At 42.7% G+C, this 16,918-nt stretch overlaps 1 protein-coding gene across 1 annotated transcript; it reads left to right on the top strand.

Annotated features, from left to right (window-relative positions):
* The first annotated feature begins 14 nt into the window (after positions 1-14).
* WDR82 (WD repeat domain 82) lies at positions 15-16,454 on the top strand. The gene is made up of 9 exons (XM_079317478.1): positions 15-420; positions 5,023-5,120; positions 7,899-7,965; positions 8,154-8,253; positions 9,758-9,874; positions 10,598-10,753; positions 10,878-10,947; positions 12,739-12,881; positions 13,060-16,454. Exons 1-9 carry the CDS (start codon positions 260-262, stop codon positions 13,087-13,089), a joined length of 942 nt encoding a protein of 313 aa, XP_079173604.1. The 5' UTR covers positions 15-259; the 3' UTR covers positions 13,090-16,454.
* Positions 16,455-16,918: the final 464 nt, after the last annotated feature.

The raw sequence follows: 16,918 nt of genomic DNA, 5'->3' as shown, positions 1-16,918 counted from the left end.
CCGTTCCCAGGGTGTCCCGCGCGGCCCCGCCGGAGCCGCAAGATGGCGGACACAATGAGGGGGAGCCGCCTCTCCGCGGCCTGACCGCGCCGAGCCCGCCGAGCCCACCGCCCTTCGCCGCCCCCCACGGCCCCTCACCCCCGCTCAGCGTCCCGCCCCGCCCGGCCCGGCCCGGCCCGGCCGTTCCCGCCGCCGCCCGGAGCCCCGCCCGGCTGCCCTCAGCGCCGCCGCCCTCGCTCTGCGCGGCCCGGCGGGCGGGATGAAGCTGACGGACAACGTGCTGCGGAGCTTCCGCGTGGCTAAGGTCTTCCGCGAGAACTCGGACAAGATCAACTGCTTCGACTTCAGCCCCAACGGCGAGACCGTCATTTCCAGCAGCGACGATGACTCCATCGTTCTCTATGACTGCCAAGAGGGCAAGTGAGTGGCGGGGCTGTGGGCTGCGGCCTTCGGGCTCTGGGGCCGTGGGGATTGCCCGTGGTGGCCTTGGGAACAAACTGCCCACAGATCTCGCCGCTCAGCTTTAGCTTTAGCTTCTCTCCTGTTATTTTTTAGCCTAGGCTTGTCAGTAGAATCTCAGCCGCACAGATGGCAGCAGCATGGGGTTTGCCTGCTCTACGGGTATGCTTGTTGTCTTGGTAGGCTGGAGACAGTGGTGATAATTTCCTAAGTGTAAGCAAAAGTTCTGCGGGAGCCAAACAGTTGCTAAGCCTAAAGGATTCGGTCTGGCCACATTTGCAGGTCTCACAATTGCTGCAGGTATGCAACCGACTTCTTGGGATCTCTGGGCTCAAGTCTCGCTAATTAATAGAGAATAAAACTCAGTTCCTAAGTGGTGTCTTGGATTGCCACAGACAATTGTGGTCCTCTGTGTTTTAAATAATTTTCTCTAGTTGTGTCCTTATCTGTAAAGTGCAGTTAAAATATGTGTGATTTGCCTGTGTCTTCAAATATTGTCTAAGTTTAGATGTACTTAATCAAGGTGTTGATTGATTTGTATTACCTAAGAGTAATGAGTTGAGGATGTGTTTCAGTTTCTCACTTAACTGTCCAGTTTTATCTTTCTTCTACTATTGATCACATCGTGCTTATCTTTTTTTCTGGATAAACTGTCAGAAATTTGCAGAACGCTTGAGATCTGGTGCTCCTGTTCAGAAAATAGAAACCTACACCAAGGATGTTTCTAGTCTATGAGAGTTTGAGCAATTTGAGCCAAATGGTGTCGTTATGCCATTAAAATGCAAGTGTGCATTTGTCTGCTTTAAATTCCTTCCAATTTTAAGTTTTACATGTGCTTATTGGTGCAGGGATGTAGTTCTGAGATTGTTAGTTGTTCCTGTTTTTTTGGTTTTGTTTTTTTTTTTTTGTAAAGTCAGTACTGGGAAACATCACATCTACACAGAACATGAAAGAAAAACAAGTGTGTGTGTTATAGGACAGGGAATAGAGAGGTCAGGGTAATACTGTAAAAAAAGGTAAAAAGAAATGGCTTTAGAGTGTTAATACAGAGATATTTCAGTGTTGTATATATTTTCTGGTAAATTCCTAACCCTTCTGCTTTTCCAAGCAGGCCAAGACATCATATTTACTGAGAGAAAAGATTGCCTCCTGCATGTTCTCTTAATTTTGTGGCACACCTATTATATATTATTTTAGACTTTTGTGTTGTTTGATTGCTTTACACAGTAAAGTTGTTGGTATCCCCATCTACTAGAATGAACTCTGATATGAAAATATTTAATATTTATTTATGTAAGAACAGATAACTCTATACATATGGAGTGTGCCATGGATCGTATCCCAGATCTTAATTATATACAGTAGTAGCAGGGCTGATGTTAATGCAGATGGTATTGATTGCTCTTCCCCTTTCAAACTTGTAAAGAACAGTTTGATGGGTTAGGAGGCATTTGGCCCTTTCATTCCAATCTCCATCTAATCCTGATGTGCTTTATAGTCAGAGGGTTTGCTTTAATTAAGTTAAATGTAGATCAGTGATCGTCTGCTGCAGGGCAATGAGAGTAATTTCAAGGTAACTTCTGTATCAAGATGAAGTTCTCTAGTGGTTATAAAATTTTAAAATTATTTGAAGGCTTCTCATGCACTATCAGCTGTCTTGAAAGTGTAGCTGTGATTTTTAGGGATAATAGGGGATGCAGGACACACTTGTTCTTTAACCTGGAAAGTTTTGCTTTGAATTACTTTGCCACTGGAAATTAATATAAAGATGATATTTGAGGTCTCTGAGTGATCAATGATTGCTGTGGCGGTTTCAGTCTGCTAGTTAGTTTATTTTTCCTTATAAGTCACAATTTCAAGTGCTTGAAACTCTTACCTGCTTGGATATAATGGCCAGGAGACAATTAAATGTTCTGCTTTCTGGGGTTTAATGTAGGATACCTTACTTCATCAAATGGCCTGAAATGCCTTTCCCTGTGTAAAAGTGGGAAAATTTGGTGTGTATCCTCTGTTAATGACAGTTCTGCTGGTAGAATTAAAATGCAACTGTTTGATTGTACTTTAGGAATATCCTCACCTAGTTTGGTTTGTTTTGCTACAGCAAAGTGAGTTGTAGGGCTCTATGTGTCCAATTCCATCTTGGTGAACTTCAGCTTCTGACAGTTTCAGGGCAGTTGAAACAGTGTTGTGTAGCCAAGGGCTGACAGGACAAGATTATCTCCTTAACTTGTATTGTTCTGGGCTTAGGCAAACTGACATTGCATCCAATAATTTTGGTCCAGAGATTCCACCTCTCTTTCAAAATGTGCAAGCAACTAATTTGTTATTAAATTTTTAACCCATCCTGCATCACCAAATCTCTTTCACAGCAGGCTGGCTCAGAAGCATAACTAAGAGACTAACTGGGGACTTAAGGATTGTGGAAACTTGTTGGACAGTTGTGTGTTGGGATGTACAGCAATCCCTGAGACTGGGAAAAGCTGAACATTGGTGTCCCTGCTATGATAGAATGGTGCTCTAGTAAAGGTTTAGCTTGTGTTTTAGTGTTATCAATTATGTGTTCTGGATGCAAACAAAGGGATGGGTCTGGACTCCTGCTTAGCCATGGTGTTTGCTGGGCACATCCACATTCCTGATTGTGGGTGATGTTTCACCCACAGCAGCAGTGATTCAAACCAAGGCACAGATGATATTACAAATCTTGCCTGTGTTTTGTTTCATCTTTGTAGCAGATTTGACTGAGATCTTGTATTTTCTTTGTCAGTATTGCTTTGTTTGTAGGTGGGCTGGATAGATTGACCTTGACCTTGGAATTGTTTTGTGATTGTGATTTGTTGTTAAAAAACAGTTTTCTTGTTTGTGTTTAAAATGGTTTACTGGCAACAGGTCTTATGATACTTCTGTTTGTATCTGTTTGTATCAGTTTACATGAAAACTTCACCTTTTATAGAACACAGAACTCTCTATCTTTTTGGTGAATGTGCCTTTGACTGTCTATTGTCTCTCTATATATTAATTTATTCTAAATAGATCTTCTAAGGTTTAAACTTGTAATATAAAAGGAAAAGCCAAACTAGGCATGGGAGAATCTAATATAGAATATATTTTGAGATTTTTTAAAATTTTTTTTTGTTTGTTCTTGGTTTGTTGTTGGGTTTTATTCCCACCAGGTTGGTCATTAGCATAGCTGAGGTAACTTCAGAAAGCAATGTGGTGAAGTACATCATACATAATGTTAGAGTGTGTCAGAATTTAAACTAGGTGTAGTTTTTTCTGTGGCTTGTTTGGATCTGAAGAAGGATTTTAAAAACTGCTGGAGGAACTGGGCAAGAATCAGTGGAGGTTTGGTCTGTGCTGCAGGTGGTGTGTGGCTTTTCACTGCACTTGCTGTATTGGCTTTCACTTCATGGGAACTTGTCCCCAGCAAATTTGTTTGAAGTCAAAGCCCTATGGCTACTGCTGTTTGAGAATTGATATTTAAGAATGAATGTCAGGTTTTGTTCTGATTTGAAACGTCTCCAACTTGTGCTCTTGTTTGGGTGTGTCAGGTTGAGGCTAGTGAAGAAAGGAAAAAGTCCAGCATAATAGGAATATCTTGCCTGAGGGTGTAGTCTGGCAAACTTTTCTCTTGGCAGCAGTGTTGGTTTCGATTGCTCCTGCTGTTTGTTTCCGTTCCCGTGCTGTTGTCTTTGGTTGTGTGGGTAAAGTATTTTGTGGGCCTGTGTAATAACCAGAGTTATGAATTTCTGGATTAGAAATAACTTCAGGAAGTTAACTTCAGCTCCAGAACCTTCATGCTCCCTTAGCTGGGGATGAAAGGGGAAGGAGGATGCCTGCTCAAACAGGCACCACTGCTGTGAGATACCCTGATTAGCCAGCTGCTTCTAAGCTTGCTCTGCAGTTTTAATTTCTAGTACTACAGTGCTTACCAGATGCCCAGAACCCAGTTTTGTAGGTTATGTTGGCTCTCACCAGAGTGTTTTTCATTCTGTTGCTAAATGTTAAATTTGAGTTTCTTGCCTTAAGATTGGATACAAGTATAATTCTGCAGTGGTTTGGAAAAGTCCCTGTATTACTATGTATGTTACAGATGACTGGTATATAGATGTGTTTGGGTTAGTACCCCAGGAATGAGACGTCCTGTTCTAGGTTTTAAAGTAACAGAGAACAAAGACAAATTATTCTCAATTAAGATAAGCAGCAGATAAATGGGAGATTTGAATGGGCAAGGGCACAGTAAGACAATGCTGCTTGCTGTGCTCATTGTGTTAGCTCCTCCTTTTCTTTTTGCAGTAGATGTCATAGGAAAAGGAATTTTTTGGAGGAGACACGTGCATTTTACAGGTATTACAGAGAACTCCTCAAGCCTAGGGATTGTTTTGGAGAAGCAACAAGATCCTTGTTTGAAAATCATATACAAAAGCTTTTCTTTCTTTGTATAAAAACATCTGACTTCTTGAAACAATCATGTAATGCCTCAGTGGGAACAGGCCTTGCTGATGTGAGTTTTGTTTTGAGATTTTTGTTGCAAAGATGGCAATTATTTCTGCTTCCTCCTGACAGACCAAAGAGGACCCTGTACAGTAAGAAGTATGGGGTGGATCTCATCAGATACACACATGCTGCCAATACTGTTGTGTACAGCTCCAACAAAATAGATGGTAAGTGATCCACTGGAGTGGAGCATATTAATCTCCTTACTCTACATGTCTGGAATTAGCACTAAAGATTTGGGGAAAAGTTATAACAACTCTTCAGTGCTGAGAAATCTGTCAGAGGCAGAGGAGGGAATTAATGTCCAACACTAATGCACAGCTTGGTGTGAGTCCCTTGAGATTCTTTACTCATGCTTTGTTCACTGCTGCAATAACTGAGAAATAAACTTTGTTAGGGAGATCAAACTTGGATTCTGCTGTTCAGCTGGTGTTGGTATCAGTGCTGTCATCGACCTCTGCACCTTTATTTTTACATGTGAGTGAGGTGGAAGGAGCAGCTGGGCCAAATGCCACAGCTCTGTCTGGTACACATAGCTCAGCTGCAGAGGAAGGGAGAGCAGGAGCTTCAGGTAGCTCAACAAATCACCAGCCAAGCCTGGAGGAGGTCACAGAGCTCAATCTTGTTTTTGTTTGTTGTAGTCAGTGTCTGAGAATTTTGCAATGGCCGAGTCTCTTAGCACAGCATTTCACAAATGGGCTTTGACATTGTACTTGTAGACTCATGATTTCTGCAGTAGAGGTTTTGGTTTGGTTTTTCCTTTGCAGAGATGAAACTTAACAGTAGAGATGCTGGTAACTTGTGATATGTGCTAGGCTACTAAAGGAATTGCAAAGGCTGTGAATTTAGAGAAGATGGAAGTTGTTAGGAAGTCAGGTTAAACTAGAGCAAGGCCTGAAACTAGAGGAACAAGGAAGTCTCCACCAGAACTGGATTTAATGGTGCAAAAATGTCACAGGAAGCATGTGCCTTTTTAGTCTGTGTCAGAACCTACTTGTTTTTTAAAATTATGTTATTATTATATGTCACATTTTTTATTTGGCTGTTATTTAATTTAATGAAGCATTTTAATGCCTTTTTGAGTACTAGGTTTTGTTTATAAGCCCTGGTAAGCCTTAAGACTTAAATCTTCCTGCTGCAGGGTAGCATTATGGTGAACACTTCTTTAGAAGTAAAGAAAAAGAGACAGTGTAAGAATGTTTGTTGCTGTTACAAATTGTAACCTTAATAAACCAATAGTGTGTTCCTTAGGAGTCCAGGTACTCTGTAGTCCCTAATGCTTGTGGTCATGGGCAAGGTGCATTGTATTAACCTGTTTTGCAGGTATTGGGAGGGAAAATTACCTCAGAAACATGCTATAGGAATGCTGGTGCTTGTTTCCAAACATTTTTTCTGTTGAATTGCTACCAATCTACTTGTGAAGATTTCCTCAAGACCTCTGGATTTATTTCCTGTTGCCTGTTTCCAGGCTGAGGTAGTAGTTTGTACAGTTTGAGGGTCTATGATACCACCCGGTACAGGAGATAACTGTACAGGCCACTGCCTTGCCTGGGACAGAGCACTGCCAGCAGTGAGGATCAGCACAATTCCCCAGTGCTTCCTCTTTTGCAGAGGAGGATGGAATTCTGCATGGATACTTCAGAGATCAGGTAATGACAGTTCTTGCAGGAAAAATGAGAGATGAGTCTTTACAGCAAGTTTGAAGCACGTTGGTTCTATCCAATGGATCCAGCTGGTGTTAGAGATTTATATTTTGGTTAATCTCCTCAGGTCACTTAGAGCTTTTTAGAACTGTCACTAGTACTACATTTTCAGCTTGTTCAATCAGCTTCAGTTTGCTTGTCAAATACTGGAGGGTGGTTTAGACTTCTGATCTCAGCTTGATGAGCAACCTTAGGCAAAAATGAGAACTTGATAATTTTTGCACAGATAGAAGCTTTTGCTGAATGAGTCTTTCAAAACATTCTGAACACAACAGACACTCTGACAGTCAAAACACCCAGTACATGTTGCATCCTCTTGGCACATGTTCTTCTGAGTCAGAAGTAAAAATGTCCTTGACCCTCAGCAGGACTTGTTGTTCAGCAGTACAGAGTCTGCACATGAAGATTTAAAAAGTGGCTTCTGTCTTTTAATAATTGTTTCCTCTTTGAAGGATTTCTTTTAATTTTGGGTAGGATGTCTCAACAGCTTCTTCCAGAATTGTGGGTTACTCTTGGTATGTTCACCTATACTCAGGATAAAATTGGCACTTGAGAAATGTTGTGTTGCTGCTCTCATCTATTCAATTTATGTTTAAGGTTGCTTGAAGTGCACTAAGCTTTAGATTACTCTTTTTCTTAGAGCTTAGTGCAGAGAAAGTGTGAAGCTGATGATTATCAGATTAAACAAAAATAAGTTGTTTTTTTTAAACTGCTAGTTTTAATGATCTTGTCCTGACTTTGAAGTTATGTTTTTTTCTTTAGCTGTATTGCAGAATTAGTACATTTCCTGTGTGTACTGCTTAGTTGGAGATTTGTTTGCTGAATGTGTATGTGGAGAGAGAGCAATATTCATGCTGCAAAGCAATGCAAAGTGGTAGTGTCGACTCTGTAAATTTGAAACTCTCCATTTTGTGAGAGCAATGGAATAAAACCTGCTGCTACTTAAATTTTAGCACCTTTGAAATTACCTTGCATAAATCACATGACAGTTGTTTTTAAAATGTAATGTGACTTCAGACTGTGGGAAGTATCTTTTCCTGTCATCTAATTTTCAGTTCTGCTTAAGAGCTGAGTTGGTTTATCTAACTTGACTCTCTTTCCAAGTCTTACTTGAAATTAAATGACCAGACTTAAGCACTGTGGTAGGATTACTATTGCTCTGGGGAGCAAGTTACTTGTGATCACTTTCAGATAACCTTGGGCTGGTGGTATAATGAAGCTTATGGTTTGTTTGTGTTTCAGACACAATCCGATACCTCTCCCTGCATGACAACAAATACATTCGCTATTTCCCAGGGCACACAAAAAGGTGAGATGTGGCTTGGGGACAGGACAGGAGAAATTGAAATGAAAATGGTAAGGGGCTTGAGTTCCATTACACTTGTTTCATGCTGCTTTTTGCTTTGTTCAGTGATGGGTTTGTCCACAGCTGTTGGGGTGGGTGTTGCTCCGTTCACTTTGGTTTGTCTCTGATGCATGTCGGTTTCTGTATTGCAGGGTCGTTGCCCTTTCAATGTCTCCAGTGGATGATACTTTTATTTCTGGATCTCTGGATAAAACGATTCGACTTTGGGATCTCCGCTCTCCAAATTGCCAGGTAGGTTATAAAATTCATGTGTACAATGTGTTGAATTTTCAGTTGGAAGGATAAAAAATGGATGTGTGTTTGTAACAGACTAAAAACACTGCCAGAAGTGTGTGCTCTTGATTCAGTGTTGACATCTTCCTGAAGGAGCCCGGATCAGGAATCTCTGTGCAGTGTGTGTGTATTACTGGTGTAACACCACTTGCTCTCACCTGTGTCTCTGTTGGAGAGGCACTGGGGAGAGCAAGAAATAACACCCACAGCTGATGAAACAAGAGAAGGGCTGGATGTCATCAGCTTGTTCATCAGGCTGCTACCTTATGCAGAGAGTGTTCTCTCTGAGCTGGCATCCCTCCTGTGTTGAGAATTCATCTTCATTCTGAGTGTTTGTAGTGTGTGTCTCAAATTGGTGCCTTGATGCAATTAAATTTGATGAAGAAACTGGTGATCTAGAGTAACACAGCAGCTATATGGTCTGCCACCTCCTCGTGTCACCTCTGTTTGTCATCAGAACTGTTTGTGAGCAGCTTTGACTTGATAGCAAGACACAGAATCCTGTTTGGTTTTGTTGACTTATTTTGTTGGAATACTTCACTTTTTTTTTTTTTTAGTGGAAGCAGGCTTGTAAGGGCTGAGAAATATACAAGAACTGCAAGCAGTGGCAGAAATGAAAGACTAGAAGTAGAATCTCTACCTTTAGTGATGCTGACTTGTTTTGTCCTGCTATCTGGGTACATCGTGTTGTGCTCTCATATTTCCCCCATCTCCCTGAGACCATTTTGCTAATGAGAGAGAGGACTTTTTGTTTATTCTAGATGATGGAACTGTAAATGAAAGTTACATTTCTTACAAAATGTTTTTATCATCATTCTTCAAACCAAGCCTTGTCTGGCAGATCTTAATTCTGCTTTTTTTAGGGGAGTGTGCCTTTAACTCCAGTGTAGGTTTCCTTTGGGATGAATCTCCATCTCTGAGTTGCTGCAGATGAGATAGGGTTGTAAGTGCAGTAGCAATTCTGTGATTTATGCTAATGCCTGAACTTGTAAGAATAGTAAAACTACGACTTGTAACTGGAAGCTGCATCTGCCAGGTCTGGGAAACAGGTTGGGAAGTGTTACTTGCAGTTTTCAGTTGGTCCATGAGATGGCAGCCATACTGCCTGGAAATATTCCCAGGAAACCAGAGCTGGCACACTCAGCAGGCCCTGAGCATTGGCTGAGCTCACTGCCTGCCTGTGCCTTCAGAGACCACAGGGAAAACTGACCTACAAGGGAAAGAAGAGAAGTAGTAAAATCTCTAGACTAGAGAGAAATGCAGAAACTTGTTAAATGTGTTACACATTTAATCAAAGATGTGTTCTTGTGTATGAACATACAGTTCATAAAAATGTTTGACTAACATGCACAGACTGCTAGTCATATTTTGTGTGCTGTTCTGCTCACAGTGGACTCAAAGGGTGGTGGCAGAAATGTGAACATCGTTCTTGCAAAATAAATATGTTTATTTCTATTTCTAGGGTTTAATGCATCTACAAGGGAAGCCAGTGTGTTCTTTTGACCCAGAAGGGTTGATTTTTGCTGCTGGAGTCAATTCTGAAATGGTGAAGCTTTATGATCTCCGTTCTTTTGATAAGGTGAGATACCCTAAACTTCCCTTCTTACAACTTTTATCTTGCAAGAAGTAATCTAAACTCAGTGCTCAGAGGCTGGATTTGTGTACTTGAGCTTACTGTCTGGGGTGCCTCCTTGGCATCTAGAGAGTTCTTGGTAAGCACACATATCATGGATAGCAGGAGATACAAATCCTGAGGTACACTCTGAGCCAGTGTTAAAGTGCTGGCTCTTGAACCTGCTCCAAACTCCAGCTTAGGCTCTTTGTTCTGTGGTTTTGGCCTTTCTTTCCTTGTTGCCTATTGTGGAAGAACACTGGCAAAGATTGAACTGGACTGTCAGAAAGAATGGAAATTTCAAAAGAAACTGTAGTGGTGTGGGCAGCTGAACTGAATAAGCACTGAGCATAGTTAGGTCCGTGGTTTTCAAAATTCAGAGAACAATTACACTGGCTCAAACTCTTTCTCTGAGTTCATTTAGCAGCCTTGTTCGAGAACTCATTCCTACCTTAATTTAATTTGTATGAAACTGGTGGATTGAAACAGCCTATTGCACTCTTTTTTGTTTTGGAAACTGGATTCCTATGTTGAAACTTACACATGCAGTGCCATGTTTGCTTTGACTGTCTTTTGGTATCTTAAGGCTAAGGATTTTCTTTTAAAAATCTGCAATGTTTTCCTGTGCTAACAGATTCTTGTAAATAGTAATGCATAGTCTTCCTCATATTTCCCATTTTCTCTCTGCAGGGGCCATTTGCTACATTTAAGATGCAGTATGACCGAACGTGTGAGTGGACAGGCCTGAAGTTCAGCAATGATGGGAAACTCATCCTCATCTCGACAAACGGCGGCTTCATTCGGCTGATTGATGCCTTCAAAGGAGCTGTGCTGCACACCTTTGGGGTGAGCCTGCTGCCTGTGCTACTTACTGGAAAACTTGGTGTTAGTTTGGGGAGCAGGTGCCCTTTGGTTGTGAGATTGCTGTGGATACACTCGCTACTATATATTCTCCTGTTTTGTGCCATAGGGTTATAACAATAGTAAGGCTGTCACGCTGGAGGCATCTTTCACACCAGACTCTCAGTTCATCATGATAGGTAAGATAATTCTTGGCAAGAATTGCAGTGCTCTGAAATTAGCTGTGTTACATAGGGCTAAAGCTGTGTCTGTTGGGAAACAGAATGTATTTAAATAATACAATGCAGCTGTAAGCTTTCTTTGCACTGACAGTGTTCTGTTTTGTTAGATTGTTCAGTGTTCTCTAGACTGAAATGTAAAAAAGCCTTCAAGAAGTCTTTTCTTCTTTTCTTAAATGTAAATACTGTTCCAAAATAGATGAGAAACAAGGAAACTGTTGTAGAGTGGGAAGACCAGTCACACAGTTTGTTAGTGGTCCTTTACCTGTGGCTAGGACGCCCTCATGTGCTGCCTCACAGCATTTTGTGGCTGTGTTGTGGCCAACCCCTGTTTCCTGGTGGCTAAAGCACATGTTTGTGCTTGGGTGACTGGTCTCGTAGCTTGGTGCATTTGTACATCCTCAGAGGTGTTCTGCATTGCTGACATTCTGGGGCAGCTGCAGTTTGTTCATGTGGCTCTTGTAAATCCCTGTATCAGTGGAACAAGTTCTTAACCCTTGACAGAAGCTATAGGCATCAGCCTGGTGGCTCCCAGTGTACAATTCCCCTGGCCCCCTGCAAGATGGACTCCTGAGGGAAGCAGCTGGCAAAAATGAGCTTGAAACTCCTGTAGAGCCTGGTGCTGCACCTTGGGCACCCCAAAATGTGCACTTCAGTCACCTGCTGCCCAACAGGACCTGTGGATACAAGTCACATGAGTCTAGGTGGTGTTGCCCCTTCCTAGGACTTTATATTTTGTTCTTATTTCTGTGGCTGATATATCAAACATGTTTAACTTAGTAGTAATTTGATATCCAGATCCTCATTTTTCCTGTATGAGTGATGGTCTTGGCAAAGCTTCTTTTCTTTTGTTCTGGCTGAGAACTTCCTGATAGCAGAGAAGAGGGGTGGGGTGTTTGTTTAGTTTGTCTCTGGAGAGCGCTCTATTGCACATATTTACCTTCCTGTTGTGCTCTTCCAAATTAAAACAGTAGTAGAAGTTCCAAACCACTTATTCCTGTTCAGTTTTTACATACAGTTGCAACTTGTGCTTCTTAATTTTTTTTTCCTGAAAGGCTACAGGCATAAATACAGAAGCAGAAGAAAATGCTTTACATTTTTATTAGAAATCCTGTTTAAAATGAATCTAAAGCAGAACCGAATTATAAAGATAGAAAATTCTCAGCCTCAGAGTTTGAATAATGTCATTTTAAAGTGAAAGACTTGTCCCATTATATTAGTGTGGAGAGTCGGTATCTCCAGGGGAGCTTCTGATATTTAGCTTAGTGCACTGAAATCTGGTTACCTTCCATGGTAGAGGCTTTGGTTTGATTCTGTGCCCACTGAGTGAGACATTGCCTGTGTCTGAACTGAGAACTTGTGTGAACAATGACTCTTTTCCCAGCACTTGGCCTCTGCGTATTGATGCAGGTTGGTCAGGGTCTCTTCTCCACAGCTGGAGATGTCAGCTCTCCTTTCCTGGTGGAGGGTACTACAGGGTGAGAGTAGTTAACATCTTTGCCTGAATAGTGTTTCCCTGTTGTGTAGTTGAGTCTCTGCAGTGCAAAGGTACAAACCTGTGCTTGCTTACAGGTGTTTTAACTCCGTGATGTTTTGTACGTGCCCTTGTGACACTTGGAGAACTCTACAGGTTATCTTATGAAGTTGAGATCTGCCTGTTCTAAAGTTATGACAGAAAAAAAATGTTCTTCCTTTCCTCTGCTGACCTCTCCAGTGCATCTTGCATATCTTGTTTTCCACTCCTACCTTCAGGTTCGGAGGATGGGAAGATCCATGTTTGGAATGGAGAAAGTGGGATGAAGGTGGCTGTCCTAGATGGAAAACACACAGGTCCTATAACCTGTCTGCAGTTCAATCCCAAATTCATGACTTTCGCTAGTGCATGTTCCAATATGGTAAGGAAGTGGGCTTTAAGTTCCTCTGAGCTCCATGAGGTGCTGAGCCTTCCAGAGATGAATCTGAGAAGGCTCAGTGCCTCTCGTGTGTGCTTGCAGAAGGTGGCAGCTCCTGTAGGGTGGGGTAGGAGAGATTTGTGTTCTGCTATGAAAAGATGTTATCTTTCCTCCTCTGTAGGCCTTCTGGTTGCCAACTATTGATGACTAATTCCTGTGGCTGCTGTCGGATGGCTCCTGCACTGCTAACAGCAGCAAGTCATTGCAAGCATAGTTTTGGAATTCCCTACATCTCCTAGACTGTGTTCCTGCGTATTTTCCATGTCTTACCTTTATCTACAGCATTCCGTTGTGAGGACTGCTCCTCTGGGCCTCTTGGCACGCTCAAGAAGCAGCATGCTACAAGTTTTTACCTTCCAGTCCATGCCCAGCAGGCTTTAGCCCAAGGTGGAACTGACACAGTGTTATTTCTTAGAGCCGTGAAGTCTGTTTTATCTACAAAATGTTTGTGGCATTTTTTAAAGCTGTAATTATGTGTTTTCCTGCTGTAAGTGCACAAGGCTATTGATGTTCCAACGTGGAGCGTGCAGTTCCTTCCCATAAGTGCATGTTTTTAACGTCTGGGATCTTTGGTTTCACTGCAGTCCACAGATGCAAGTACTTCTGTGCCAAATGTGAACACTGACAGTTTTCAACGGCAGATGCTGGATTCTCTTGCAGTGGAACATGCACCAGAAGTGTGGGTAGCTGTGAATGTACCTCATACATCTTGTCATCTTTTTTTTTGGCAATTTAGTGTGCAACTGCACAGGTTTCATCCACTGTCAGAGGTTGCCAAAGCCTCCCTGCTGTTTGCTGTGTCAACATTCTGGAGGCGTTGACAGCACTGCTGAGGTCCGGCCAGTGTCCCGAGCAATAAAGGAGTCTGTCAGGAGGAAGATGGAGAAACCACACTGAGACTGAAAGCACAGTCTGCCTGTGTATCTTCCTTATGTACCATCTTGGCTGATCTTACATGTAAATATCATGGGGTGGGTGGGCAGTGGGAATGGGCCATATTTTTTTACTTTTAGATATAAAAGAATATGATGTGGGCCAGTAATGTGAGGTGTCTAGGCTGTTTACTTTCACTGATGCAGTTTTTCTGCCCCCTGGTCTGTAAATAAGCTCCATAAAATTCATCCCACACCAGGCTTAGACCGGTATCCCTTTGTTGGTAAAACTGATGTGTAGGTAGTCCATCACACAGTTTGGTACTGGTCTGCAGGTTTCTTCCAGTGACAGCCCCAAAAGAGCAATGCATCTTTTGTCAGATCTTCAACAATTAATTTTAAAAATCTTAGGCATGACTGTGCTGACTCTGCTTTGCTGTGGAACTGCTCCAAGGAATGCCCCTGCAGAGAGATAGGGAGGGACATACTCTCCTGCCTCAGGGGCTTGTAGCACAGAAAAGCTGACAGGCTGGTCTTCAAGCCCAGTTCCAGTTTCATTTTCCTGAAATGCTGCTTCAATGGAATGCATCCACCAGCAAGCTGGGACAGGCCTGGTGAAAATGTAGCATTCACTGTATTCTTGCCTTTCCAAACACACTTGGGTTTGTGCTGGGTCACAGCTTGGGGAGTCTGTTCTTTCCCTTGCCCAGTCACACGTGCTTCCGTGCTCAGAAATATGAAAAGCTGACAAGGTGACAAGACAATAATGGGCATGTTCTCTCTGCTCTCCAGTGCCACTCCATACTGGCAAACCATGCTGGAGTGTTTTCCTTAGGTCAGTTGTCCTGATGTTCCCCTGTTACAGCAAAGTTGATCTCAGCTGTATAGAGTTCACATCATGACTCTGGAAAAGTAAATGCCTTGAGGAAAAGCTGTTTCTGTTTTGCCTTTTGCATTTTTTCCCCTCCTTCCGTGGAAAGGTGCTGTGCTAAGAGCAGGGCATGGGCACTGAGCATTTCTGCACTGCTGGTTCAGTTCAGGTTGGAGCACTGCCCACATGGGGCAGGCTCACACCGTGGTGCTCCATCTGTGCTGTGCTTGTGGCTCTGCTGCTGCTGCCACACAGCATTTCTAACCACAGGTCTGCCATGTGAGTTTGCCTCCTCCAGCAGGGTTGGTGGATTCTTTCCCTCTGCCACTCACAGGCCTGCTGCTGGAGATGCACATGAGGGGTTCATGCCACCCCTCTTCCTGTGCTGTCCCACTGTCGCCTGTAAATAAAACTGCCCCATGCAGAAGATGGTTTTCTTGGGCCCCAGTCACTTGAACTCAGCAGTGTTGCATTTCAGCCTGCTTGGTGCTATTTTACCTTTGTTGGTATTTGCAGTGCTTTGTAAAATACAGGGGTTTGTAGTGTGTTCTAACAGTCAAACTTCAGCGTCCAGTAGTAAATTATCTTTGAGGTTTTTCAAGTCTTTTGCCTGAGGAAGCAAGCAGATAGCCTCTGGCAATATTCCTTGTTACTTTTCATGGGGAAGCATTTGGAAGTCTTTTATTCTATAAAAGCTCTTTGTTAACGTGGTTTTGAGCACTTGTCTAGAGGTTGTTGTTCAGCTCTCTTCTTGCAGTGTTGTAAAACATGGTATGTTGTGGCAGGAAATGTTGAAGGAAAAGGGAACCAGAGGAGTGGCTTAGGAGGATACACACACAAGCACATCAGTGGCTCTCTGGAGTGAAGAGGGATGTTCAGGCTCAGGCACAAGAGCTCTAGTTCGCCGTGCAGGGTGGGAGCTGAGTGCCTTCCCAGGGCCCACTGCCACCCACACAGGCAGAGACATCTCTCTTGCTGTATCATGGAGTGCTTTCCATCTGGCTTTCAAAGAGGGGAATGTGCCAAGTGTTGTTAGGGAACTTGAGGATTGTGTTTCAGACAGTTGGACAGGAAGGGTGAATAAAGCTTTTAGCTTTCCACTTCTACGTGCTTCTCTAGGAGTCTCAGGGCTGCAATTCCTTTATTCTTTGGGGCTGCCAGCTAATGAGAAACAGATCTGATGGAAAAACAGCCTTCCCAGGTCTGACAGAATGGCCAAGCAGCAAACAGCATTCCTCCTCCAAATCTGACATGTAAATCCCCGCCATGTTCTTTGGGATGAAGACCTTTTTCCATGGCAAGAGGGAAATGAGACTCAAGAGCCCACCTCTAAGTAAGCACTGTGGTGGCTAAGCATGTCTGCCTGGCCTGTAGGAGATTTCAGGTGTCATTCTCCAAGTCAGTCTTGAAAGATTTTTATTACTTTATTGGAGCTCCCAGGTCCTGGATTCATGCCCCAATCCCTGCTTTGGAGGATGCAGGAGCAATTGAGTGACAAATCTGGAAGCAGCAGGGTATCTTCCCCAATGCCTCTTGGCTGTATTAGCACTTTAAGAGACTTCACCTTGGTTTTGGGTCAGGGGCAGGAACCTGGTGAGCCTTTCAGAAACTGGTCTCTGTGATCGTGAGCTGCTATAGGGAGTTGGATTCCTCAGTGGTATCTGCCAGTGAGTGTAAATACATAAAGTCAAATTATGCTTTGTCACAAAATACTACCTATGTGGAGAATTCAATGTTGTGGCTGTGACAAATAAATATTTTGTAGAGAGACCACTTGAGTGCTGTAAATTCTGCGTTTGTCCAGTGTGATACAACTTACTGGTTTCTTAGAAGGGGAAAGTTAAACTCACACCTTTTTTAAAATCTCCCTTTGTTTTAGAGAGTCAGAAATTCTGTAGTGGAAATCATGCTTCTTTGAGGTTACCTACCCCTCCATAAATTGTCCATTTTAAGAGGTTCTTTTTTTTTTTTTTTTGCCTATGAATGTATCAGGATAGGAAAGTCTTCTGATAGCTACATATGGAGCTTGGTGCCCTAGGTAAAGAGGTGTTCACAGCAGCCTGTGGTCTGGATGGAAAAGCTGAGCTCTTTCTCAGCAAGAAGATGAGAAAATAACTTGCTGGATTTGAGTAAGGAATCTTGGATTGGTACAGTTAATGCATATAAATGTGTTACATCTACTGAAGGGAGGACAGCAGCCAGTATCATTACCATAGGTGAATCCTCATGTGCATTGT

The sequence above is a fragment of the Erithacus rubecula genome (assembly GCF_903797595.1).
Source record: "Erithacus rubecula genome assembly, chromosome: 13".
Classification (NCBI taxonomy): Eukaryota; Metazoa; Chordata; class Aves; order Passeriformes; family Muscicapidae; genus Erithacus; species Erithacus rubecula.
This window is presented reverse-complemented; position numbering and strand designations above follow the sequence as displayed.

Excerpts from the sequence above, each read along its gene's own strand:
- WDR82 (XM_079317478.1), top strand. The coding sequence starts at position 260 with ATGAAGCTGACGGACAACGTGCTGCGGAGCTTCCGCGTGGCTAAGGTC. Across the intron at positions 5,121-7,898 it reads CAGCTCCAACAAAATAGATG|ACACAATCCGATACCTCTCC; the intron begins GTAAGTGATCCA and ends TTTGTGTTTCAG. Across the intron at positions 9,875-10,597 it reads ATCTCCGTTCTTTTGATAAG|GGGCCATTTGCTACATTTAA; the intron begins GTGAGATACCCT and ends TTCTCTCTGCAG.